At 36.4% G+C, this 26,694-nt stretch overlaps 1 protein-coding gene across 1 annotated transcript in view; it reads left to right on the top strand.

Moving 5' to 3' along the window:
* The window catches only part of Sdk1 (sidekick cell adhesion molecule 1), a gene marked incomplete at its 5' end in the record, with an annotated part of 870,484 nt that overhangs the window by 327,111 nt on the left and 516,679 nt on the right, over positions 1–26,694 (top strand). The window contains 2 exon segments of the mRNA XM_005397857.2: positions 13,501–13,607; positions 15,922–16,069. Coding sequence (XP_005397914.2) covers positions 13,501–13,607; positions 15,922–16,069 — 255 coding nt within the window.

Genomic DNA, 26,694 nt, shown 5'->3' with positions numbered 1-26,694 from the left:
CAAGTCTATCACCATTCACTAAACTCAAGTCAAAATGGGTCACAGATCTCAATATTAAAGCAGGAACACTAAATCTGTTGTAAGAGAAATTAGGTAAAAATCTTGAGGCCATAGGGGTAGGCAGAGATTTCATGAACAAAAACCAAACCACACGTGAAACACTTCAAACAATCAACAACTGGGATCTCATCCTACTGAAAAGTTTCTGCACATCTCAAGAAATTGCCAGCAGACTAGAAAGAAAACCCACAAATTGGGAAAAAAATTTAGCCAACTGTCCCTCAGACAAAGGTCTTCTATCTAGAACATATAAAGAATTAAAAAAACCTCAGCCCCACCAATTCAAAGACCCAATCCAAAAATGGGCACCTGAGATGAGCACACACTTCTCAGATAAAGAAACTGAAATGGCAGATAAATTCATGAGAAAATGTTCAACATCATTAGTCATTCAAGAAATGCAAATTAAAACAACATTGAGATATCATCTCACCCCAGTAAGAATGGCTAGCATTAAGAAATTAACCAATAACATGCCAGGAAGGCTGTGGAGAAAGAGGAACTCTTCTCCACTGCTGGTGGGCATGCAGACTGGTGAAACCACTGTGGAAATCAGTTTGGAGATTTCTCAACAAACTAGTTATAGAGGTCCCATTCAACCCATCTATTCCCCTTCTGGATATTTTCTCAGAAGATCTGAAAGCATCATATCACAGTGATATATGTGCACCCATGTTTATAGCAGCACAGTTTGGAATTGCTAAATTGAGTAAGCAACCCAAATGTCCATCCACTGAGGGATGTATAAAATAATTGTGGTACTTTTATATAATGGAATATTAGTCACCTATAAAGAAAGATAAACTCGAGGCTTTTATAGGTAAATGATCACAACTAGAGACTATACTCATAAGTGAAATAAACCAGAACTCCATGTGTAACCAATGTATTATCTCACTAGCATAAGAACCTAAAAGAGTGAATAAAAATTAGGAAGTATGACAGACATTGTGAAACAATAGGAAAATGCTTAAAAGTAAAGAGCAACTGGGGGGAGGGAACAGAGAAAAGAAAGAAGGGGAAATTTTTTATATACAGGATAGCTAACATAGTTCTACTACTGACTTCTATCGCTTTACTGAAAGGATCAGTTAATGATTAATTATTTGATCACTCTTACAAGTCTCTGTTTCTTTTCCTCAGAAAACACTTTGAAGATATCAATATGTAATACAATAACTATTATTAATTTCCTATGGCTTTATCTGTAACCCTGTATTGCATGTATTGTTCTTTGCTGTTTTATAAATGCATGTCTGTTTGTTAATATGTTTTCCTTGTTTTATTCTTAAAATAAATTTAAAAAAAAGATTGTAGCCCTCACAAGAGTCAATGAATAAAAAGGGCAAATCCATATCCAGAATGGATACTGAATTTGATATGAAGGAATCATTGCATGCTTCCATGATAGAAAGTTCAAATACGATCATACAGTCAAGAGGTTCATTTAAGAAAGAGTGCCATGATGAGGCTTCAGCATTAATCTTTGCTGCTGGAGGGTTTGGCATCTAACAGTGTAAATGCCACATTAGCTTTGCTGTAGAAGAAGTTAGTGCTGTTGGACCCATTCATATCCTCAGGCCTTGCCAATCTGGTGAGTTTCCTTATGTCCTCCTTTGTTAGTTGCCAAGAAATCTAAATGAAATCCCATTAGAGTCATCTTGTCTTGGTGCTTACCAAGTATCTTATCTGAGGAGGAAGCTCTGTAGTGTTAGGAAAATATCTATATTTTATGCCTATCTCCATTAAGTGTTGTATTGACACATGACTGTTTGTTTCTGAATATAAAGCCATACTTCTCCCAGATGGCTTTCCTATCAGCTGACTCATTTGCCAGTGTCCAAATGTCTCTTTCTGTTTATTCTCTAGACATTCTTTCCCTAAACCTCTCTCTGTTCAAAGTGAATGATCAAATTTAATGTTTGCAGCTTTGACTACTTGAAAGAACACTCAATCACTATAGTGTTTTAGCCACCTGTATTAAGGCTATCATGTGGCATCTTCATTTTCAGCATTGAAATTACTCATGCATAAACCCAGACCCAGGTTCTTAACTGTTCTACCCATTGGAGAGGCCCAAGTATAGTTAAGAAAGCATCCTTACTTTAAGGTAGAATATGGGATGCAAATAAAAATTTACTAGTAATGTTATTTCTGGTTTTTCTAATACCCATATTGTGCTCTTGGTTTGTAATAAGTTTATGGGAAGTTACTTTTCAGCATATGTAGTTCCCTGCTGCAGAAGACGTGATTATGGTCTGGAAACATAAGGGTCTGTACTTCACTCTGCCTTTGGCATTACTACACATACCCACAATATCCTTATGGGCAACATATATGTCTGGCAGCATCAGATATACTGCATATATGCTCACCTGGGAGAAAAACTTCCAGAACTTCAGTCTAATCCAATTGCTGAGTCTGCTCTCTCTCTGAGCCACACTAAGAGCCAGTAGCCTGGGCTAAGATAGAGTAACAGGAATCAAATTTACATTCTGACTTGAAACAACTGTAAAACACTATATGAAAGAATTATTCTTAATTTGTGGATATCAGGAAGCAAATGATTATGAGCCCTATCATTACCCCAGCTTACTCCCTTGAGAGAATTTCTAGGTTATTGTGCAGAAAAGAGTCCAGGTGGAATTTAGGGGGTTCCCTGAGTTGCAGAGACCTGAAAAAAAATGGAAAGATCAAAGTATTTATATTTCTCAGGATAGAGCATTAGAAAGGAGTATACTGCGTGAAGAAAGAATTCTGGAGACATCCAGAGGATCCTCCCCTTAAGTATTTGACAGAATATTCTTTAGTAGATTTGTATGAAGCAACTACCCAATGTCAGGAAAAGAACTACCCAAGAGCAATTAGAGGTGGCAGTTCCCTGTGCTCACACAGGAATGAGTAGTTTGCCTGTCCTCAAGGGCCAACTTGAGAGTCCTCATAATTTATGAGGCTATTGGATAGAGTACCAATAATTGCCTTGAGTCTATGTTGGGCAAATATTAGTCCTAAAGAAAACACTGCTCTGGTCCTGCCTCATAAGTCTTAAAAGACAAGACCCAAAAGGATCAAATTATTTCAGGTATTTTCACAATATTCGAGACCAAAGCTCAAGAATATTTGATAGACAGGCAAAAATATTCTGCACTCAACAATGTCAAATTCATTCATGGTAAAAATTCATTGTCTAGATTCTACTCACAAATTATCAGGCCTAGAAAACATGAAAACAGGAAAGCATGAGGAAGAAACTAAACTGGAACAGTTGCAGATTTTAGAATTGGTAGAGTAAGGCAATGGAGCCATTATGACTACGTTGCATATGATCAAAGTTAAGTAGACATAAAAGGTATTGAAAAGGCAGAAAACAAACTGCTAAAGAAAAAAAAAAACAACAAACTATAATATCTGGGATGAGAAAGCCCTGCTTTGGACAGTTAGGAGATTAGGCACTGAAAAACATGCTGATTATTTAATAGATAGTTAACGATATAACAATAGAACTATCTAAAACCACTGAAAAAAAGAAAAAATGAAAGAACATTACATAAGTTGATCTAATGTATATGTTATTGGAATCCCCAAAGGAATCAAGTTAGGTGATGAAGAAGTGACATATGCTGTGTGTCCTCCAGAGGTTGAGGCGGGAGGATTGCCCTGAGAGTAAGGCCAATCTAGGGTACATAGCAATTTAAGGCCAAAGTGAACTGTATCAATCGTCAATCAATAAGTAAGTAAAGAATGCAAAACTTTTCTAAGTTTCCTGAAAATTCCAAAGCCACAAAGCAAAAAATTACAAATACTGACTTTACTTGCCAGTGCAATAAGGCAAGAAAAATCAATTTTTATATAAAATTAAGTAAGTCTGTAGTTTCAAATGACATGATCATCTAGGCATCCATTTAAAATATAATCCATTTAAAAGCTGTTAATAATAAATGAATTGAACAGTGTTATAGGGTACAAAATCAGTATATAAAAATCAACTCTGTATACTAGCAAAAACAATCTCAAAATTAACACACACACACACGTGTGTGTGTGTGTGTGTGTGTGTGTATAAACAGTTGGCCTGTAACTGTGGGTTTCCTGGTTGAAAATAATTTTTTAAAAAAATTGCATCTATGGTGAACACATACATATTTCTTTCTTATCCCTTTAAATAAAGCAGTACAACTATTTACATATTATTTGCACTGTATTAGTTATCGCAAGTACTCTACAATGATTAAAGTATATAGGATAATGTACATAGGTTATATGCAAATACTGTTCCTCTTGTATAAAGAACTTGTGCATCTTCAGATTTGGGTATGTGTGGGGATGTCTGGGAACCAATATCCTATCCATACTAAGGGGCAATTATGTACATATAGATAGCATCAAAAATGTGAAATATTTAAGAGATAAATCTGACAAGTGATGTGCAAGATCTTTACAGTGAAAACCTCAAACATTGCTAAGATAAATAAAAGACTTTAGTGCATAGATAACATATTGTTTTATCTAAAGATTTAAACATGTTATTTTTTTCCAGATTTGTTCTTTGGCTATATCCTTCAGGTTTGAAGTCCTGACACCTACCTCTCAATTAAAATTCATCAATAAGCCATGAGGAACATCCCTGTGCATGTTACTTGCTTTCATTGTTTTTATATTTTGAGCTTTGTACTCACTGGATAATTTAGGTATAGATAATAGGGCCTGTTTAATTGAGAGCTCTTCCCTTGTTTTTTTAACGAACCAAACAGAATGTGATCCTTATCTGCATCTTCCTGCAAAAGGCTAATTCCCCCTCATTAATTTTCTACTAGCATATGCTCCACTGGTCCTTTCTTTGCGATGTGCCAAACTTCCAACAACATACTGTCTTTTGCTCAGTTGAACTAGTTTTTCCCATCCTAGCTAAAATAAGTAGAATCCTGTATAACCCCCAGATGTTTAACTTGTTTCCTTTATCATAGCCAACACATAAACAGTTAGAAAACTGAAACATAAAACCTGCGATCTAACTTTGACCTTTCATCTATATCATATACTGTAGTTAAAATTGTGAGACCTGAAATTTATAGAATGAACTTCTCATTTTTGTGAAATTGAGTTCTTTTGTCTTTCTGTCTACAAGGAAGGGAAAAATAAACTTTAGAAATAATAGATGTGTGTACTGTTGCACTCTTACTCCAAATCAAAGTAACCATCATTGACTTTTGAGGCATATATGCTATGAACTTGTGCTATCTTATTTGGTTTACACCTTTAATATTAATATGGCATAAACTTGTATTTATACATCTCCCGTGATATTGTATATAACTGGTATTTATGTATGGCTTTAGTTTGACTGTGTTTTCAACCCATGCAATCATAGCAGATACTGTTTCTGGAGAATCTTTGAAAAAGCAGATTTAGCATCAGGCTTTTTAAAGTTCTTATTGGGTGTAGTGCATTGATAACTGGTAGTCAACTTATAACCCCCAGCTGAATTGAGTAAGCATGGTGCTGGGTGTGGGAGGCACACCTGGGGATTGTTGCCATCAGCATAAGAGGCAGAACTGGATACGAAGCAGAAAAGGCTTTTGGGAACTAAAGAGGCTGTTGGGAGCAGAGGAAAGGCTGTTGGGAGCTGAGAGAGGCTGTTGCAAGCTGGTAAAAGCTGTAAGGAGGTGTTGGTTGTTTTGGAGGAGCTTGTCATGCTGGCTTTCCTGATGAACTTGGCTGTTTTCATCCCTAGAGGAGGTTGGGACCTCGTTGGCACTGAGAATGGCTTTGGTTCACTTTGGGGGAGCTCTGGTCCTCACTCTGCGCATTGCTTTCTGGCTGGAGGGGAAGATGGTGCACTGCTGGTCTTCTGGAGAAGCTTGCTGTGTTGGTTTCCCCTGGTAGGAACTCAGCCATCTTGATCATTGGAGGAGCTTGGGACCTCACTGTTGCTGAGGATGGCTGTGGTACCTTTCGGGGCAGCTCTGGTTCTTCTGAGCATCGCTTCCTGGCTCCAGTGCAGATCCCTCAGCCTGCTAGCACGGATTCTTCATCCCACTGGCACAGACTTCCTAGATTCCACCACTCACCTTTGGTCCTTCCCAGTGCAGATCTGTGAAACAGGCCTGCATGATATATTGTTATGGGCTCTGGGCTTCCAGTTGGATTCATGGGAAGCACTGTTATGAGCTCTAGGTCTTAAGCTGGACTCATGCAGGACATTATCACAGGATCCAGGGCCTCAGCTGGATTCTTGGTCTCTGCTTTGTGGAAAGATTTCCTGCACTCTCTTGTATATCATTCTTTGGGTGACTATTATAAATAATCTTATAAAATGTGTGTCCTGTATATTATATTGTTCTCCCTTGCAAAATGACCCCCATACCAAAACACTGGGGATAATTTAGGTATAGATAATTAATTCCCTTTGGTTCTTTTGTCTAAGAATCATTGTGGAATCTGAGTGAAGGAGTTTAGCCAGAGCTTTCACCTAACCTGTAGAATGGCTCATTCTTGACAGACACTTCCAAATAAGACAAGTAGATGTGTTTCTAATATATTTAAGCTTGTATTGTAGTATGCAATAGTTTGATCTATTCCTATTATGTCTTGGTGGACATATTTTTCCTGCATACTATGTGATATTTGCCTTCATTCCTTCCTTTATCTGCATACTATGTGATATTTGCCTTCATACTTCATTCCTTGAGTCTCCCTTTTTACGTCCATAGAGAATCCAGCATTATAAAGAATTAAGTAATCAAAGATGGAATAAAAGATTTTAACCATAAAAAAATCAATGTCTTCTTTCCCAAAGGTTTTCTGACATATAGTTCTTGAAAGACTGAATGACTTGAAAGAGCATTTAAACCTAGTAATGCGAGATTGACAGACTAGTTCCAGTCGTGTGCCCAGCTTTGCTAAATGTAAATTTTGCCTTATCTGCCCGACTGAATAGGGAGAAAGGGGAGTGAATTAAGAATAAACGGGTCACAAAAAGTGTTTATGGGAGAGAAAATAAACCAGACTGTTCTAGATACAGAGTTGTAGGTACATTTTAACATCACTTGAATTTTGGATTGACTCTTCTAACTATTAAGATAGAGTTTAAATGTAATTATTCATGATACAATGTCAGAAAATTCTTGTGGAAACTTGACGTCTAATTGATAATCCCTGGAAGCTTTATATTCCCTGGATATATAATACTGAAATTGCCTTAACCCATATCCACAGGCACCTGTTTATTGTCCTCCATTTAATATAAATTTTGAAATAAAGTGCAGATTAAATAATTTTTGCAAATATAGTGTTACCATTGGATAGTTTCCATCTTACTATTTTAAGTTCCTACTAATTATTTTCTTTTTTAACAGGACCCTCCTACCTTGCCCAATGTCTGTAGCCTCCTACTGAACTATATATACCTTCAAAATTGTGTACCTGTCTCTTAACAAATTTCAGTCTGGGTTTTTCATTTTGTAAATTTACTTGGAAAAAAAATCAACCAATTCCACTTTTGATTATTGTTTTTTTAATTTTATATAGCAAATTTATAAAAATGAAGTTTAAAATAATTATTGTTATTTTTAAAATGATGTGTTTCCAAGAAGGATACAAATGGCTTACAGTGTTTTTATTTCCTTTACCATTTTTCCCTTTAAGGATAAGAATAGGCTGTGGGCTAAGATACAAAAATTTATGGTAGAACTTGGTAGATACTTTCATGCAAAATAAGTGTTTTCATCCTAGCATAAAAATTATAGTTGTGAGTAGTCTTATCTGAGGTGTCATAAAATGGATATTGGCATTGAGAGAGGAAAAACTTACATTTGATTTTGATAAATATAAAAATTCTTTTTTATGAAATAAATTATGATTCCCAACTAAATTGGACGAGAACGGAATCAAATTCAGTGGTTAGGTTCAATGTTGACCTTATGGGGAAATTTGATTCAATTCTTGTCCATTTCTGTTTGCAGCCAGAATCATGCAAAGAATTAAGTTTATGACTCAAGGTACCACTGTATAGATTTTCCCCTTGGTCTGAAGATGTGGTAGTGTGGTGAGTATTCTTAGTCATATATCTAACTGCTCCTCAGTAGCTCTTCTGAACCCCAACAGTATTTTGTTGGACATTTTCTAATATAGTAGTTGTTCATGTTCAGGAAAATTCCTTAAAAAAGTTAATTTGTCACAGTTTTTAGGTTACAAAATTGTTATCACCAAGTAACTCTTAGTGGTTAACTAGGAAGCTATGCTTTTAAAACAAGAAATCAATTGTTTCACTTTTTTGTGACTATGTTGTTTAACTTTTTCTGTGACTATGTTGGGTACCTACTTACTTTAAAATATTCTTCCCCATGCAGTTAGCTCTAATCTTAATTATTTTGACTCTGTCCTTTAGTATAGAATTTTGAAGGGATCTTAAACTCCAGAAGCATTCTCTCTGTTGTGTGGATAGTGGGCAACACAAGGCAGACTGGAAGTGGGGCAGGAACAGACTCATCCTGACTTGCAATTCAGGGATTGGCTGGATATGGTACCTTTCTTGAGTCTATGCCCACTGGCACTGACACGGTCATTGCTCGTCCAGTCCAGGTTCTGCTGTGTCCTCACCACCATTGTGTCACACTGCCATTGTGTCCTCCCTATCACAGCTGTGAGATGAATCATTGAGCCCTATTTCTGTGCATCCCCTCATCCAAATTGGCCATCTTGAGTCTCAGTCTGTGCCTGGTAGATGGTCTGGGAATACCCATGTATAGCCTTTTTGTCTTTTAATATAAGATATGCTCTATCTTTATTGGAGACTCCTACATTGGAGAATTCTCCAGTATAAGCAAGTGGTATACATCCTAGGCAGATCACAAATGGGAAATTTCTGCTCCAGGGTTAGTCATTCATGGGCTGGAATAGACCCATGGATGTTTCCTACAAAATTCCTATGGCCTATTCAGAGTGGAGTTTGTAACTTTACTTTGCAGTCATGGACATTTAAATCTTTGGTTTTGGGGGAGTTTGTGTTTTATTTCCTTTAATATGATATTTTTGATGATGAACTGACTCTGGAAAATATTCTCATAATCTAGTAGAATTCTGTCTTGATACAGTGAATACAAGCATTTCCTGCTGTGTTGATAGGAAAGAGGAGAAGCATTTCCTATATCTAGTGGCATATGGTGCTAAGATTTTATAATACTGTCTTATAAAGAGCCAGGAAACTTCCTCTGTTTAAAAATGTGTGTTTATAAACAATATACTTACAATGAATATTCCCATCTGTTAGGTGAACATAATTTGTGTAGGAATTCCAGTAATAGGTAGAGGACTTTGCAACTCTTTGTAGGATATTTTCTCTGGTGAGACATTAGACTAAAGAGATGGTAGAAAACAGCATATGCCTAACATTCAATTTTGTATCTATTTCTCCCTGTTGTCTGAAAGCAGTGCTATTTTGTGCATTAGTACATAGGATTATTATAGAAATTCATAAAAATTTAAGATCTATTTAGGATACTGAAGACAGGAAAAAGGTAGACTGAAAATTATATAAATATAGTTATGCTGCAATGAAAAAATTGTCCTTGTAGCTTTGTAAATCCATACTTCAATGACTGGTCCTATTTCTTTTCTGTAAAATTTTGTTGAATTTGTTTTAATCTAATCTCAAAACTCCTCTTTATTGTAATCACAATATATAGCAATCAAAGCTGCTCACTCTCCCATTCCTGATTTGTAATTTCATTAAGTGACATTGACTCTTTGTGTTCAGTTTGATATTATTCTGGTTGTCTTCATTAATTAATTTTGAGATGAAATGTTCCTCACAATGGAAGAAAAAATTATAAGATAAAAACTCAAATATTTTTTTCTTATCATAAAAGCCTTTATAAATTCTGCCTAGGATCTCAAGACAGGTTATCAGAGGGAAAACATACTTTGATTAATATTTGCTTAATGTTGAACTGTCTGAATTGTCCAATCTAAATTTTTATTCACTTAAAAATAATCCCTATCAGTTCCTTTTTTGGGATGACTAATTGGCCATACTTGAATAAAAAGATGAACAATTAGTTGAATATAAATGATTCAAGGTATGTTTGGGAACAGTGCAAGTAAAGTATGCCATATGCTTTGTCTTTTCCTGATTTTTTAATGAGCTTTCACTCATTGTATTTTGTAAAAGGACATATTTTTAAATTTGTAGACACCTAGTAATTACACACCATTTTTGTATGAAATGATGTTTTCTGTTTTTCTGTAAATAAACTATTTTGTGAGTGGGTTTGAGCTCTCTTTTCTTTCTGGTAATAGATACCTTCCCATATGCACAGTGCCCAAGGCTCAAGTCTTACACTTTGTTTTTTGCATTCATAGATGAGCTATTTTCTGCATTTACAATGCATATCCATTCACTTTTTAAAAAACTTTCAACGGTACCAAAGGTGAAACTCAGATCCTTCAAAACAAACTCTGTACCACTGAGCTGCATCCCCAGCTCATACTTTTTTAAAAAAAGAAGTGACATGATTGACATACAAAACACTGTACATGTTTATTGTACACAACTTAATGAATTGGGAGGTCAGTATACATGCATGAAACTGTCATCACAGTTCATAGTATGAAGCCTCTTGATCACCTCCAAATATTTCCTCCTGTCCTCTTTATATATTACTACTATTTTTATATAAGAACATGTAGCATAAGATCTCCTCTTAACAAATTTTAAAATATAAAATTCTATATTGTTGTATCCTTTTAATATTTTTAAAATTTTATTATTTTTACTCGTATGTGTCTACAGGTCATAGTGTCTGAATTCCCCCTGGAGCACTGGTACATGTACATAACAGTTCTTAACTCTTTTTTCATCCTTTTCTTCTTCCCTCCTTCTCCTAGTCTCCTATCTGCAATTATCCCTTCCTATTATCTTTTATTTTGCTCTCTGTTTCTATTTTGGGTTTCTCATATAAGAGAAGCCATGCAATATTTGCGCTCATGTGTCTGATTTATTTCACTTAATATTGTGGTCTCAAGGTGCATCCATTTTTCTAAAGATAACTCAAGATTATTCTTTATGGCGGAGTAGTACTCCATTATGTATAAATGGCAGTTTCTTTTCCTGTTTGTCTGCTGATGGACATATAACCTACTGTCAAGATTGAGCTAATATGAATGTTGTTAACTATAGGTACTATACTGTACAGTAGACATCTAGGGCTTTTTCAACTTATATAGTAGACATTTTGTTTTCCCATTTCCTCTCCCACAAGACCCTGACAGCTAAAATTCTACTCTGCTAAGTGAAATCAGCCACAGGGAGAAATAAAATACTACGTGAGAATAACTTACAAGAACTTAAAATAGTTTAACAACAGAAGCAGAATGTCCTTCAGTTTCATCCATATTGTTGAAAATGTTATTTTCTTTTTTAAGACTGTAATATTCCCTCATCTGTACAGAGAAGGTAAACAAAAAATACCATGTTTAAGTAAAATGATATCACAGTAAAATATGTATTATAATTAATCCCTCTCAAAATACTCCTCCTTTTTTGAACACATTTATTCTTTTGTTTTTTCCACTTTCTAAAGTAGTTCTAGAAGTCCTCTTTTGTTAGTGTCTTTAGCGGGTATGAGCACAAGTCAGTGAATGTTGCTGCTAAGTGCCATCCAACTGAAAGGCAAGCACATTAAAAGATGACAGTGTGTCTTCGTCCAACTTGTTCACTACATCTAGCACCATGTGCCTTCTAGCTGTTCTCCAAAGTCAAAATAATTATGAAAGGCAAAGGTTTTGAAGGGAGATTCAAAACATGGTAGTAGCCACAACACTACAAAAAAAGAAAAAGCATGTAAAAGGACTTCTAGAACTACCTCAGAAAGTAGACAGAATAATAGGCTAAGTGCATTCACAGCAAAGGGGAGCATTTTGAAGGGGATTAATGCCAGTATGTCTTTTACTGTAATAAATGTTTGAAAAATTAAATATTCACCTTTTTTTCAGTGACACTTCCTATAAACACATTGTCTTTAAAACTGCTCATCTGTTGTTAGGTGCTTGTATTGTTTCCATGTTTTGGTGGTTATAAAGCTACAATGAACATGGGAAAAGCAGATATTTTTTCAGAACTTGATTTCAGTTCCTTTGGATTTTACCCAGAATTTGGGTTGCTGGGTCATATATATGTTAATTGTGTTTCGTAGTTTTTGAGCTCCCTGCTACCCCCATATTCTGTAGAGGTTACAACCAGTTTACATTCCCACAGTGTTCAAGGGTTTTCATTTCTCCATACCCTTGCCATCCTCTGTGTGTTTGTTGATGTAGAAATTTGATTTGAGACCATAGCTCATTATGACTGTGGTTTGCATTTTCCACCTCTCTTCTTTGATTTATTTGTGAACATTGTCTGGAAACCAATTAATGTACCATCTCAAGTAGTGTAGCAGTTGTGGGGTCAGGAGCTGTGCTGCTTTCTCCAATTGGTCATTAGTTATAGATCCTTACTTGTTTGTGTATTTTAAAATGTTCTAAGTTACAACACTAGCAGCAAACTTAAAGTAGGCCTTTTACAGAACCATATCTTTTAATTATGTTTTTCCTATGAAAATGTTCTAAAGTTTTTAGCAAGTCATGGATTTGGAAGATGATTACTTATATTTACAGAAATGGGAAATTACACCTGAAATGGCTTTTCTATCTTCTTAAAAAATTAATTCAGCCAGGCTTGGTGACACACACCAGTAATTCCATCACTTGGGAGGCTGAGGCAGAAAGATTGCTGTGAATCTGAGGCCAGCCTGGGCAACATAACCAAGTTCAAAGCTAGGCTGCACAACATAGTGAGATCCTGTCTCAAAAAAAAAAAAAAAGTTAGTGTGAAGTCACATGTGGAGAATTAAGAAAAGAAGGTATGTAAATTACTTAGGGAGAAGTTCACACCAAGATGGATAGAGAAGCGATTCTTGGGATGACCATATCTCATCCCAAAAGTGACATTTGAACTTTCACATAGAATAGTGGAACACATTGTGGTAAGGTTATCACCAACTGCAAAAGTCATTTCTAGAAATTCTGAGGCTTTTCAGGAAATTAAAAGAAATAACTTTTGATTGTGAGGTGTAATTTAAATGGAGTTATCTTTAATTATTTACATGTTGCATACAGCCTATTGTAAATGATACCTACCTTGCACATGACATTGTGCTAGGCACCAGGATTAAATAGTAAATAAAACAGACATGGATCCCAGCTTTACGTGCTACTCACAGCCTAGTTAGGAGGCAGATATTGATAAAATAATCTCAGAAATAAATCACAACTGGTATTGCCTTGGACAGGGAAAGAATGTGTAGTTCTTAGGTTACATAAATAATGTATGTGGAGCACTTATTATATGAGATGTACATACCATTCTAGATGTGACCATTAACACTTCTTTTTGGTATTTGGCAGGTACATTATTTCATCATTACAGAAGCTTGATGCTGGATTTTACCGCTGCGTGGTACGAAACAGAATGGGAGCTCTGTTGCAAAGAAAAACAGAAGTTCAAGTTGCATGTATGTGTACAGTTTAAAAACCTCCCACATTGATGAACTAGACAAAGCAGTTGTGGGGAGCAATTCACAATTGTTTTCAATTATTGTAGGGACTGATAAGTTATCTTCAGCTCCACCAAAATACAATGACTGCTAAAGCTGATGAGAGATGAGTAAACAGCTAGTGTGGCTGACTGGGGAAGGGCTGTGGAGGCAAATTCTGCTTTTTTTCCAGCTGTAAAGATGAAGGGTCCTTGCATGACCCTGGGAGGATAAATGGAAGAATCAGATGACTTCCGTCCTGTGAATCAGTTAGTTTTCTCTTAACTCCTGTTATTCTGGGATTCAAAATGTTTGTACATTTAGAAAATTTAAATCCAATTATGTCAAATTATATCAATTCATCAGTTCTTTCCAATGATGATGTGTGTAGAAATCTTTTTGCTTGACTATAAAAAGTACATGGAAAGTTGATATACTAGTTGTAAATTTATAGCAATTTATTCTTTATTCAGCAGGTCCATTTTAGAGAGTGAAACTTTTAAAAGTAACTGCAAGAGTTATCAAAATTCAGGGAGCTTGAATTTTAATGTCATCTTCAGGAGGAAGAGGTCAGGGAATTTGGCTTCTACATTTTGTCTCCTTTTATAAACCAAAATGTGTGAAGAATATGATCTATCTAAAATGAACTGTCTGCTTTATTGTGTTTTAATGTACTACTAAAATGTCTCTCTGCTTAGCAGTAAGCAGTGTTCTGAGATATTAAAATACGACTTTATGGAACAATGTCCAGCTTCTAGGTTGAGCTGTGCTATTTGGTGATAATAAGATTTCCTCACTTGTTATTTTGACTCCAGTTAAAGCCTGCAGCTTTATGTTACTATATAAAATAAAATAGTACCTAGTTATTTTAGAATTCTACCATAAGCATTAATGACTGTTTGAGACACTGATACTATACATGCTTAATTATATTTTAAATCACTAGGAAGGCATACATTTTTCTGTGTTGTAATGATGAAGTCACTCAGCTAATTCAGAACTTTTATTCAATAGGGTAATGGAAAACATAATAAATAGAGTGCAGTCAATACCCAAACCACATTTGAGGAAGTTAAGTGCCTGGAATTTATTATATTAAATTCTATTTTATAAATTTGAGTGTGGACATCTTTGTTTAATTGTATATGCTTGATTCTATCCTTCATCTCTATTGCTTAGATTTTCTCTTAACTTCCTTTTCTTCATCCCTTTGATAACAAATTTTACTTTACCTTAAATAATCATGTGTATTTTCTTAATCTATTACATCTTTTCCCTCAAATATTACATACTATCATACAAAAAATAATTTTTGAATGGAAAAGCCATAGATAATAGAGCTCTTTTATGGAAGATTTCAAACTTACATACATTTGAAAATAGTGTTTGCTGTGTAGTAAGTCTCTGACTAATGAATGAGTTCCATCCTGGGAGAACATATATAAGTCAGATTCATTTGTAATCCAGCAAAGTGAGTCCTACACATTACACTTGTGAATCTTATGCAGTATACCCATAGAAGTTCACAACTTGAATGTTTGTAAGTTGAAAGGTTACTGTATCTATGTGTATACACATTTATCTGTATCTGATCATAACATGAAAACTTTTTTTAAACATTTCAAGGTATCAGTTTAAAATTAGCTGTTTACATCTACAAAGCAATGGCTGTATTTTTTTTTTCTGTGACCTCATTTTTCTAATGTTTTTAAGTGATAGAACAATGACTGGCTCTCCCAAATTAAATCAACAGTGTAGGGGTGGATGAGAACTCACTATAAACTGTGTAGTGGTTAGAAAATACTGCTCCCCAAAGACCTGTTAGGAAGGCATTCACCACAGAAATGAAGAGGAGGAGAAACCCAGGAGAGCAAAGGCCTGAGCTAGGGAACTAGCTGCAAAGATAGGATTTGTAGCTGGGAGATACCTGGAAGCATTTTATTAGTGTTTCTGTGAAAGCTGCTTTCTGTGGGAAGAGGAAGCATTTTAACAGTTTATTTCAGTACACAATCAGATGCAATCATTCCATTGTGTTTTTACAGTAAGACAAAGGCTGTGAGGCTCTGCTGATTAATGCACTTCTTGGTCACTGGAGGTGGGAGGCTCTGCCTGTGCTTCTCTCACAGCCTGGTCAGCACTCCGCAGTGCTGCCATTCAGCCTTGCTTGTCTTCTTGTTAATGTATAGCATCACTGCTGACTTCACTGTGAAATATAGTTATTTCCATGTTTGAGCCCCACTGCCCCCAACAAGAGTGTTTTCTACAACCTAAACAGTCTCATTTTTCTCTGCAGATATGGGAAATTTCATGGACACGGACCAAAGGAAAATGGTTTCTCAAGGACATGCAGCAGTTCTCAACTTACTGCCCATCAGTAGCTGCCCGAAACCTCAAGTGACTTGGTTTAGAGAAGGGCACAAGATTATTCCAAGCAACAGAATGTAAGTTGCTGGGAACATTAAAGCCTCAGATACAATTAATTACATTTGCTCATACTATTTGCATAGTAAGTGAACCAATTAAGGTTAGCAGTGACTGTAAAAGAACAACCTAGCCTAGAAGTCTTACCTCAGTCCTTATAAAAAAGCTATTCTGAGACTGTCTTTGTTGTTTTTAAGCAGCTTAAACAAGTGGCCATGTAATGTTATTCTTCAGCATGCTGCGTGTCCAGGACCTAAAGCACACTTACTTGCAGTTCATTCTTTTTCTGCCTTTGAATGTACTTTTTAAGATGTCATTGTCATCCCCAAATTGTGTTTAGCTTCAAGTACCGATTTAACGAGGGTTGATATTTACTTATACAGCTGTGGATCCCTCCCCGCTTTTATTGAGCCATGCTTGATAGTACTTTCTCTGACGATAAAACGGTAATTACTGCTTATTTCTCTTTATCCTTTTATCCTACCATGACAGTTTTATTTCCCTTTGTCTAATTAGTGGCTTGCCCATCTATTGCAGAATACTTGCTTTGCGATTAGTTAAGCATTATTTCAAGGTGTTCTTGCCTATTCCACATGCAAGATATTTATCTAATGCCAGACAGGTTTTCTTTATTTGGCTCTTTTATGGTTAAAATGAACACTAGGTATATATTACATGATTAGACATTTTGCAATCAATACTGTTTTTAAGTAAAACGGTATTCCAAATATAAAGATTTTGGTGTGGAAAATTTCCCAAAGAATCATAAAATACTGTAAGCTTATGATAAAAGTCAAATATTTATACTGTCAAGTGGTTGCACTCAGATAAAAATTCATGACAGGAAGAGGCTCTTGTTTTGTTTGTTTTTGTTTTACTTGACAAAAAGGATATGTGTAAGCCAATTTTCTGGGTAGGTTTCAATGAAATTATGAAAGTGACCAAGATTTAAACCTGCCTTCTCGCCTCCCAGAGCACTTGTGGGAGCTCTGCTTGAAACAGTGTTATTGTTCGTCCACCTTCCTATTTGAACATTGCTTGAAATTGGACTGTTCTGTAGGTCATTCAGCAGATGTTTCCATTTTGGGTATTAGAAACAGGAAAAAAATTGAGATACATATAAAGATTATATTTCAAAATTCTAGTAAAAGTACTAATTATCTTGGAAAATGACATAGCTACTATCTTTTTTACATTATTAAATGTTACTTAGATATCTACCTTTACATTGACTCAGTGATAATAGATGCCTCTTGAGTTTTGGTGGAACAAAAATGAAGAATCAATATCTCGTTGCCTCATGAGACTATTAGACTGAACAAAAGATAGCTAAGGTATATTCTTATGTAAGTGTTCTGGAGAGTTTCAGTGTGAGCACAGCAAGGCAAGGGAAGATAGAATAAATGCTGGGGGAGAATTGGTACCAGAAATAGGGAGGTATTATTACTTGTATCTAGCTGTTCCCTCATAGTCCATGTGCTCATAGGTAGGGCTTTTGGAAGGGATTCGATCATGGGTGTGTGTTACTGGGTTAGTCCACTGATTGGTTTAGAATAGTTCTGAGTGTAGGTAACAGATTTACCGAAGAGGGAAAACCCATCCTAGGTATGAGTGGCACCAACCAATAGGCTTGTAGCCTGGATAGAATAGAAATGGAAAGAAGGAAGGCTTGTCATTTTCCATTTGCCTTGCCATGGACTGTTTCTCCACTGTCATACCATCCTGCCTTGGAACCAGCCAACTATGGACTGAAACCTCTACAAACTGAGCTAAAGTAAACCTCTTCTCCTTTAACTTGTATGGATAAGGTATTTTGCCCCAGTAATAAGAAATTTACTAAGACAGGAGGTATATTGATTAGGCTTTCTCTCAAACTCTTAGTGCTCTTAGTTAATATCAATATTACAAAATTAACAGTGGAATGATTATTTTAACTTGGTAGCAACTAAGTATGAGTTAATTCATTTGTTAACCTTATGGTCTAGCTATGATCATGAAACATTTATTCAAATATGAAAAGGTACTTAATGAAATAGATTTTAATTTCATAAGTGTTTTTAAATTTGTAAATTTATGTTAAAGTCTTTAATTTCTAAAGGACTATAACAATGTAATGATGCTATTAGGGTTTTAACTTAGCATATAATAAAAGAAAAGGTTGTTTACAATTACGAGACTGTTGATAAATCTCCAATCTCAGTGAAATAATGTGATGGTTTCCTTTTTTAAAAAGAGATTAAATGAAGCTGATTATGGATATTTACACTTCTGCAAGGCCCTTTAGTTTTATATTTTCCACCTCATAATCACCTCACATTTATTAAGTACCTGCTATGCAAGATGTCATAAATCAGTATGTCCATGGGTTTCTCCACAAGTTTATATGTCATTCAAAGATATATTGCTTTCCACTGCTAAGAAAATTCTGCTTTTTTAAAAAATTGAACCCAGGGCTTCACACATGCTAGATAAGTGCTCTACCACTGAAGTACATCCCAGGCCTTTTTACTTTAAGACAAGGTCTCACAGATTTTTCCAGGCTGGCCATAAACTTGTGATTTTCCTGCTTCAGCCTCCCAAAGTACCTGGGATTGTAATTGTATACTACTGCACCTGGCAAGTTTTGCTTTTGACTGGAGATAGAAAGGCATATCTGCATTATTCATGCCCACGTGGTCGGCAGGCAAAAGTCAGATGGCTTTTACAGTTCTACACGACCAGAAGTGTCTTTTAAATCTGAAACATTTAATTTGAAGTGCAGCCATTGCACAACTGAAACACAGGTGCCTGCAGCTGCTTTTAGACCCCTGTGCTGTCTCTAAGACAGCAGCAGGATAGTTCTTTGTCCTGGTTGAGGAACTTCATCTTATTTCCTCTATACTTTTTAACATTTTTTCATGACCTTTAAAAGCTGAACTTTAGGCTTACAGATAATTATTTTTTTCCCAAGAGAAATAAGCCTGATGCTTCTCAATTTGAAAAATCAGTTATATAGCGTATTAATAACTCTAACAGCTAATATTTATTGAATATCTATTGGAAACATGTCTTTTCTAATTCTCACCATTTCCTATGAAGCAGGTATAATTGCCTCCACTTACAGCTATCATAGCTGAAGATTAGAGATGCTAACTCACTGAAGGGCACACAGCTGGTAAATGGCATAACCAGGATTCAAACCTGGGTCTACTTGACTGAATCTCATGTGCTCTTCTCTATCAGGCTAATTCTTTACCCTGTATTTGCTCAGGATTATTTGTGCTTTATTTATTTCATATATTTCTTTAGTATTTTTTCTCACTTATTTAGAAGACCAGCTTTCAATTTGAAATAATATGGGTTAACCTGGGTTTCTATAAAAGTGATGAGAAGTGTCAGTTATTGATATACTTTAAAAGTAGAATCGATATTTTCTTTTGGATTGGATGTGGGCCAGGAGAGATAGAGAGAAACCATGAATGACTCCTAAGACTTTGGGCTGATAAATTGATAGTATAGATTGCCATTTCCTGAAATAGGGAGACAATGTTGAGAAAGCAAGTTTGTTTATATGTGTGGGTTGTGTTCCTAGTGGTTTCTGCATTTTCTTTTAAGAGATGTTAAGATTGAGATGCATATTACCTAGCCAAGAGGAACCAATGATCAGATAGTTAGGTCTAGGTTAAACTTAATATGTTATAGATAGTTAAAGCTCTTTTCAAACCTATGAAATATATGTGCCAGTAGGCCAAGCCAAAGAGTTCCATTTGGGCCAACTTTGGCTATTTTTGTCATAAAGAAATTTTACTGTAGTGCATAAAGTGTCACAGAAACTGAACCAATGGCAGGGAAATCAACAATAAGTCAAGCTGCTTCCTGGTCCAGAAAACAGGGATTAAAATATCCATTGTGATGCTCCCCCAAAGATACGAAGGCCCTAATGCCTGCACTTCAAAAACATGTTAGCTAATGTGGAAGAGGAGAACTAAGGCTGCAGAAGCAATAAGGAAGTAACACAAAAAGGCAAAACAAAAGCTGTCTTCCAACTCATATACTTACCCAAATGCTGGCAGCTCTTTCTCTCAGCATCTTGTTCAAAGGCTCTAACCCTGAGAGTCAAATTGCAGGGCCTGTGACCTATACACTCCAGGGGCAAAAGGTCTTTCTCTGTCAAAGTTCATTTGCTCCCCATACTTCAAACAGGAAAGCTAAGCATTCCTTCTGCAGTAATGTAGTAGAAGTAATTGACTAGATTCCTCTGCACTACATCTTAGTGATCCTCTTTAGGATGCTTGGAGTCTTCAGACACTATTGTCTTAAGTTTTATGGCTTCATTCAAAACTCAGATAAGAGAAGAAATTTTATTTATCATCTTGTACATTCCATCTTGAATTAATTGTTCCAGTCTATAAGCTCTGGTACTTATAACATTTTCTAACTACTGCCCCCCCCCCCGCTCTGCCTAATGTTTCTTCATTTTGATAATTCTATCTGGCCTGGGCATATGCGTAGCAGTTATGAAGTCATGGAATGTCTGAAATAATGAGTGAATGTGAAGAAAAGTCAGATAATATCTGCAGACTTCCTCAGCAGACAAGGGGAAGAATACGAGAATAACAAAGCTCAAGAAAAAAAGCTGTTAAAGCAGAAAAATATCTTAGAAGGGCAAATGATATTTTGAAAGAACTGAGAATAAGTTGCACTCTGGATTTTGAATAGGTAATTATAGGTTTTATTTATGAGAATATGAAAAAATGCAGGTTTATTTCTCTGATTTGCTGAATCCAAACAGTTAATTTGCCATCTTTGCATATCAAGGATGACTATAACTTTGCCTTGTAAATATAGTCTAATTTGAAAATAAATTCTCGTATGTTATTTCAGCTTAGATGTATTTTCTTTTTTCCCTGATATTTCCCAAAGAATGAAATGAGAATCTTGATGCCATGCAGTGTTTCTCTTACCTCCAGGAGGTAATTTGTGTCGGCAGTTATCAGATTAGGACGCAAAAACTTGGTCTGTACAATGCCATTCTTTTGCTTAATTGCAGGTTTTTGCGCTCAAATTGTATCCTGTGGACTACCTGACAGGAATGTGTAAGCACAGTGTTCTTGCATGGGTTTTCCCGGAAATGCAGAGTTTATAGATGAAATATTTTAAACCTCCAGTCAATTTTGCGATAGACTACTTGCCAGTAACGATCTGGCCTGCGAAGTATGGGCAGTAAACAGCATCCCAGGTGACTTCGGAGCAGTCTGACTCATAATTGTCCATGCTTAAATACTTGAACATCCATTAACTTATTACCATTTCATTTCAATTGCTCCAAGAAAGATTTGTTTAAATTATCACTTGTGCTGGGAGTCACAACTTAATGGTTGAATGAAGTAGACCTGGTTGTAATAATATTTTTATAGTTAACTGAGCTTTCAAAATAATGTGGTTTTAAAATTTTTATATTATATTTTATGGGCATTTTGTGAATGTTTATAGAATATATCTATGCATGTGAACTGAACCATATTTAGTATAAGTAAAAAAGACTGGGAGATATGGATTCCAGGTCTTCCTTCACTGTAATTCTCACCTTGGGCAATCACTTTGCCTCCCTTTGCCCTATTTTCTCATGTCAAAAATAAGGAAGGTATTTTGAACACTTCTGAGATCCTTTCTGGTACTAACATTAAGGATGCTGTTTTGGAGGTGGGTGCCCATGACTGGTTCTCATTCTCCCACCTTTCTTTCCTCCATGCCTCCCATAGATATTTACTGAGCACTTATTTAGTAGTGCCAGGCATTGTTCTGGTTGCTAGGCACAGAAAGGGCAGTGAAGTATCAAATGTGCTGCTCTCTCAGAGGTCAACTTCTATTGTGGAAACAGTTAATAGTAAACAAGGTACTTTCAGATGTGGTACAAGCTATGAGCACATGATCAGGGTAGGACAACAGAGAGTACTGTCCTGGGAGTGGGGAATTTCTTTAAATTAGGTGTTAGGTATGGCCTCTCTATGGAAGTGACATATAAAAACCATTTTATTGAGTTATAATTTACATACAATAAAATAGATTTCAAGCACACAGGCAATACATTTTAACAAGAGAAGCAGTCCCATCCCAGCAGAGAGAATTCCCTCGTACCCCTTCGTCAGTCCTGCCTTCCCAATAATCTAATTTCTCTTAAAATAGGTTAGTGGTTGCTACCTGTTGAAAGCTTTCATAGAAATGGAATCATTGAATGGGAAATCTTTTGTGTCTAGCTTCACTCATTAAACATAACTTCTATGATGTTCTCCATATGATATTTTATAATAACAATAATTAGCAATTTTTGAGTGCCAGGCGCTCTTTTAAGAGTTTTATATATAATGACTCATTTAATACAGTAGCCCACTGAGTCAGTACTGTTATTATCCTTGCTTTATTGGTGAGAAGAAAGGCAAAGAGAGGTCAACAGCGGGCTGTGTGAGCACTGCTGGGTTCCTGAGTCCACACTTGCCCATCTGTGCTGTACTGACTTCTCAGCTGAGAAGCAGTCAGACATGCACAGACTTAGAGGATGAATGTTTGAGGCAGAGGGGCAAATACCAGCAAGCACAGGAAAGAGCTTGATAAGTGCAGAGGCTCTGGTATGTTCAGATATGGTTATGAGAGAAAATGTTAAGACACACTGGCAGAGAAGAGCCCCAGGACCCCATAGCCCTAGAAACTGGAAAGGATTCTGGGGTCTACTCTGTATACAGTTGGGACTATCTCATAACCTTTGAAATGGGACATCTTTGGAAGTGGGTTTTTTATTTTAATTGCACTAAAATCTACATAACATAAGATTTCTCTTTTAATGTGTACAGTTCAGTAGCATTAAGTCCCTTTCACATTGTTGTACAGCCAATTTCCATAAATCCTAAGCTCTTGCAAAGATGGTATAATGTCACAACTAGGATACTAACACTGATATAGTGGAGATACACTACATTTCTATTCCTACATGTGTCCCCTGTGCTGCCAACTTTTATTGCCACAATACTTTCTGCCTCACTCCCTCCGAAAACCCTGGCAGTCACTACTGTGGTTTTTTTTTTGTTTCTGTAATTTCAAGAGTGTACACAGTATGTACTGTATTTAGGATTGCCTTGTTCGTTCAGTGTAATTCTGATTCATCAAGATTTTTACATGTATCAGTAGTTGATTCCTTGTTGATGGTGTGTAGTATTCCTTTTGTATGGATGTACTACGGCTTGTGTAGTTGTTGTCCTATTGAAAGACATCTGGGTTGTATCCAGTTTGGGACTATTATGAATAAAGCTGATATAACCATTTTGAACAGGTTTTTGTGTGAACATAAGAATTAATTTCTCTGGGATCTATGCCCAGGAGTACAGTGAATGGGCTGTGTATGGAAATTAAAGGCTTGGTTTTTAAATTTTAGTTTTTGTTTTTTCAAAAATGTCAACTTCTTATCTGTAGTGCCTGTTCCATTTTATATTTCCACCAACAATGTATGAGTGGTCTTTCTCTGCTTCCTCAGGAACCTTTCATTTTGTCTATTTTTTCCTTTGACCATCCATATTGTTTAATATCTCATGAAGCTTTTAATATTCATTTCCTTTAGTGCTGGACATCTTTTCACATGGTTATTTTGTTTTATTCATTTTGTGGTTTTTTGAGACAAGGTCTCACTATGTAGTTCTGGCTGGCCCTCAACTCACTATATAGTCTAGGCTGGCTTCAAACTCATGGCAATTCTCCTGCCTCAGTCTCCAGGGTGGTGGAATTATAGGTGTGTACCAGCATGCTTGGCTTTTACATACTGATGTTTAAAAAGACCTAAATAGGAAGAACTAAACTTCTTAAAAATATATTCATTTCCTTTATCATTTGAATGAGTGAAAGAACAGAAAATATGCAGCTAAATGAAAATTACTGTTGTGGTAGATCTAAAGAAAATACTCAGGATAAAGCATAGAGATTAAAAATGTGCAAACTATGGAAGAAAGATTAAAATATAGAGGAGAGAATACTTAATTGATATATAAGAGTATTACAGAAAAAACAGAGAGAATGAAGGACGGGTAATGTTAAAAGAGATCATTGCCATGATATTTCCTAAAATGATGAATCTTCATAGTCAAGAAGTAGAATAAACTTCAAATGGGACAAATCTAAATCCAAAATATGACACTGCAGAACTTCACAGACAAACACAATTTTAAAAGCAGCCATATATTCAGGGGAACTGCAATTAGATGATAGCTTGCAACAGTAATAAAGAATATAGTGAAGTAATACCTCAAGAGATACAAGGGATATAACTATCATCATAGAATTCCATATCCAGCTAAACTAACACGGACACATGAAGGGAAAAACTAATTCTTAAATCTTTTAGCAACATTCTTAGAAATATATATTCTCCATCTTGTCTGAATCTAGAAAGAACTAGGATGCCAGAAATGTTGCTCTTTATTATTTTCTCATATTAGGAAAAATTTATTAATTTCAAAATGTTTAAAAGATGAGGAAGCCAGTATAGCAATTTGAGACAGCCCTCTGAGGCTCTTCACTGAGAATGGCAGCAGAGAATGGTTGTAAGTCCATAGGGGCACATTAAGATGAGGGAGTTGTTTTTCCTTTAAGGGGAGCAGTACCAGAGTATATTTATATACCAGTGGGAATTATCCCATGGAGAAGGAGGCTGTGAAGACTAATGAGAGTGTAAGTGAAGGAGAGGATGAAGTCCTAGTGAGGGGGACACAGGCGTTCATAGGCCACCATGAGGACAAAGGCCTGCAGTTGTGTGGGGCACAGACTCATGACTGTGTGTGGTGATTCCTCAATGCCCTTGACAATATCAGGGACAGCTTCTGCTGTAACAGGACAGAAACCAGAATGTGGTATGGATGCATGTTGCTGGGTAAGTATGCTTGTCGAAAAGTAAGTGGTTTCTTGGTGGACTTTTACTTTTTATGTAAACAGTGGGATGAGCTTACCAGCTTAGAGTGAGGTTTAGTGCTGGAGGAGAAATTAATTTGTAAATAACCACCTAGAGAGGTAGAAACACACTTAGGAAGCACACTGGGCTCATGGGAAACTCTGAGCACAAATGCACACTGTAGTATGTGGGATAGATTTTTCTAGTACAGTGCAGATAATCTGATCCAGGTGCAGAAAACTCAGCTAGTTGGGGTGCAAGAAGCATGAAGTGCAGCCGCATATAAGTGGGAAGCAAGGATATTGAAGATGTTTGTGAGACAGTGATGAGTCTCAGTTGTCTTTAAATTGTATGAGGTGAGAAGCAACAGATAGTCACATATGGTACAATCAGAAGATTTGCAAACGTCCATGGGTTGAAGGAATAATTACACAGGGCACAGAAGAGGAAGTGGGTGGATTAAGCACCTCTCTTGTCCTCATCTTGGCCACTCATCCAGTTCCTGCTGTTGTGTTTCTCCCATTGAAAAGATCAGGTGATACAATCCAGAAATGTGATAGAGTTAAGTTTTATAGGATGAACTTTTGTGGCCTATTAGCCTAGGGTCCTTTTGCTCAATCCAAGTGGGAAATCATGAATTGACAAAGTGCAGCTCTGCTAGGGTCACCAGATGACACCAGGTATTTCTGGATGCCAACAGTTTACAACTCAACTGCTAGTCACTGTCTGATGCCGGCTGGTACTGGACACTGTAGATCAACTCCATCTTCATTGGCCACTGGTCTCTGGAGCTCTTTGGTGTTACTAGCTCTGATTACTTATTGCTCTTTCTTTAGAAATGACTACCTCATCTACAATACTCTGGACAAAAATTCTAAGTAGATTCACAGGATCTTTAGGGCCCACACTACCCAAGAAATAAAGTACAAGCAGATATACAGGAACACCAAAGAGAGTGCTTATTTTAACAGGGCCTATGCTGCAGTACAGAGGGTTGAGTACACAAAAGGAAGTCCTCCTAGCCTAAAGCCCAAAAAGTGGTTGGGAAGTGCAGCTTATATAGTTGCTACATGACTGTTTCAGTGAGGAGCAGGGTAGAAAGATTGCTATGAGTGTTAGGTATGCAAACAAGGGGCCCAGATCCCTCCTTTCCTGATCTTAGCCACTCCAGGGTATGCCCTTTCTTCTTCAAAAAGGGAGAAGTGTCATCTGAAGTGGCAGGAGTGGAAGACGGGAACCATACTGACTGACTGCACTCTTGATGGAGTGGGGAATGGTGGTTTGATAACCAGGGAGGACACCAGCAGATAGCCAGGAAAGACAATGAAGCAAGTTGTTCAAATCCTTTGGGGGGAATAATGGGAGCAAAGGGAGGTAAGAGGCAGTAGTGCCACAGCCACCAGCCAAGTCACATCCCCCCTCCAACCAGCACAGAATAAATGAGAAAATCATGTGGTGTTGTAGTTAGAGGTTTACAAAGGAAACAATTATATACAGGATGCATAATTATAAGATTATTTTATAACAGTCACCCAAAGAGTCATATACAAAGAGAATGTAGGAAATCTGTCCACACACTAAAGACCAAAAGAATCCAGCTAAGGGCCTATATCCCATGACAATGTTCTGCATAAATCTAGCTGAAGACCTACAGCCAATGACAATGCCCCCACGAGTCCAACTCAAGGCCAAGACCCAGGACAATATCTCATGCAGGCCTGTTTCAAGGATCTGCAC

Source organism: Chinchilla lanigera, unplaced genomic scaffold, assembly GCF_000276665.1.
Source record: "Chinchilla lanigera isolate Chin_1 unplaced genomic scaffold, ChiLan1.0 scaffold00059, whole genome shotgun sequence".
NCBI classification, from domain to species: domain Eukaryota; kingdom Metazoa; phylum Chordata; class Mammalia; order Rodentia; family Chinchillidae; genus Chinchilla; species Chinchilla lanigera.
The sequence above is the reverse complement of the archived record's forward strand: the minus strand, read 5'-3'. Positions and strand labels throughout refer to the sequence as shown.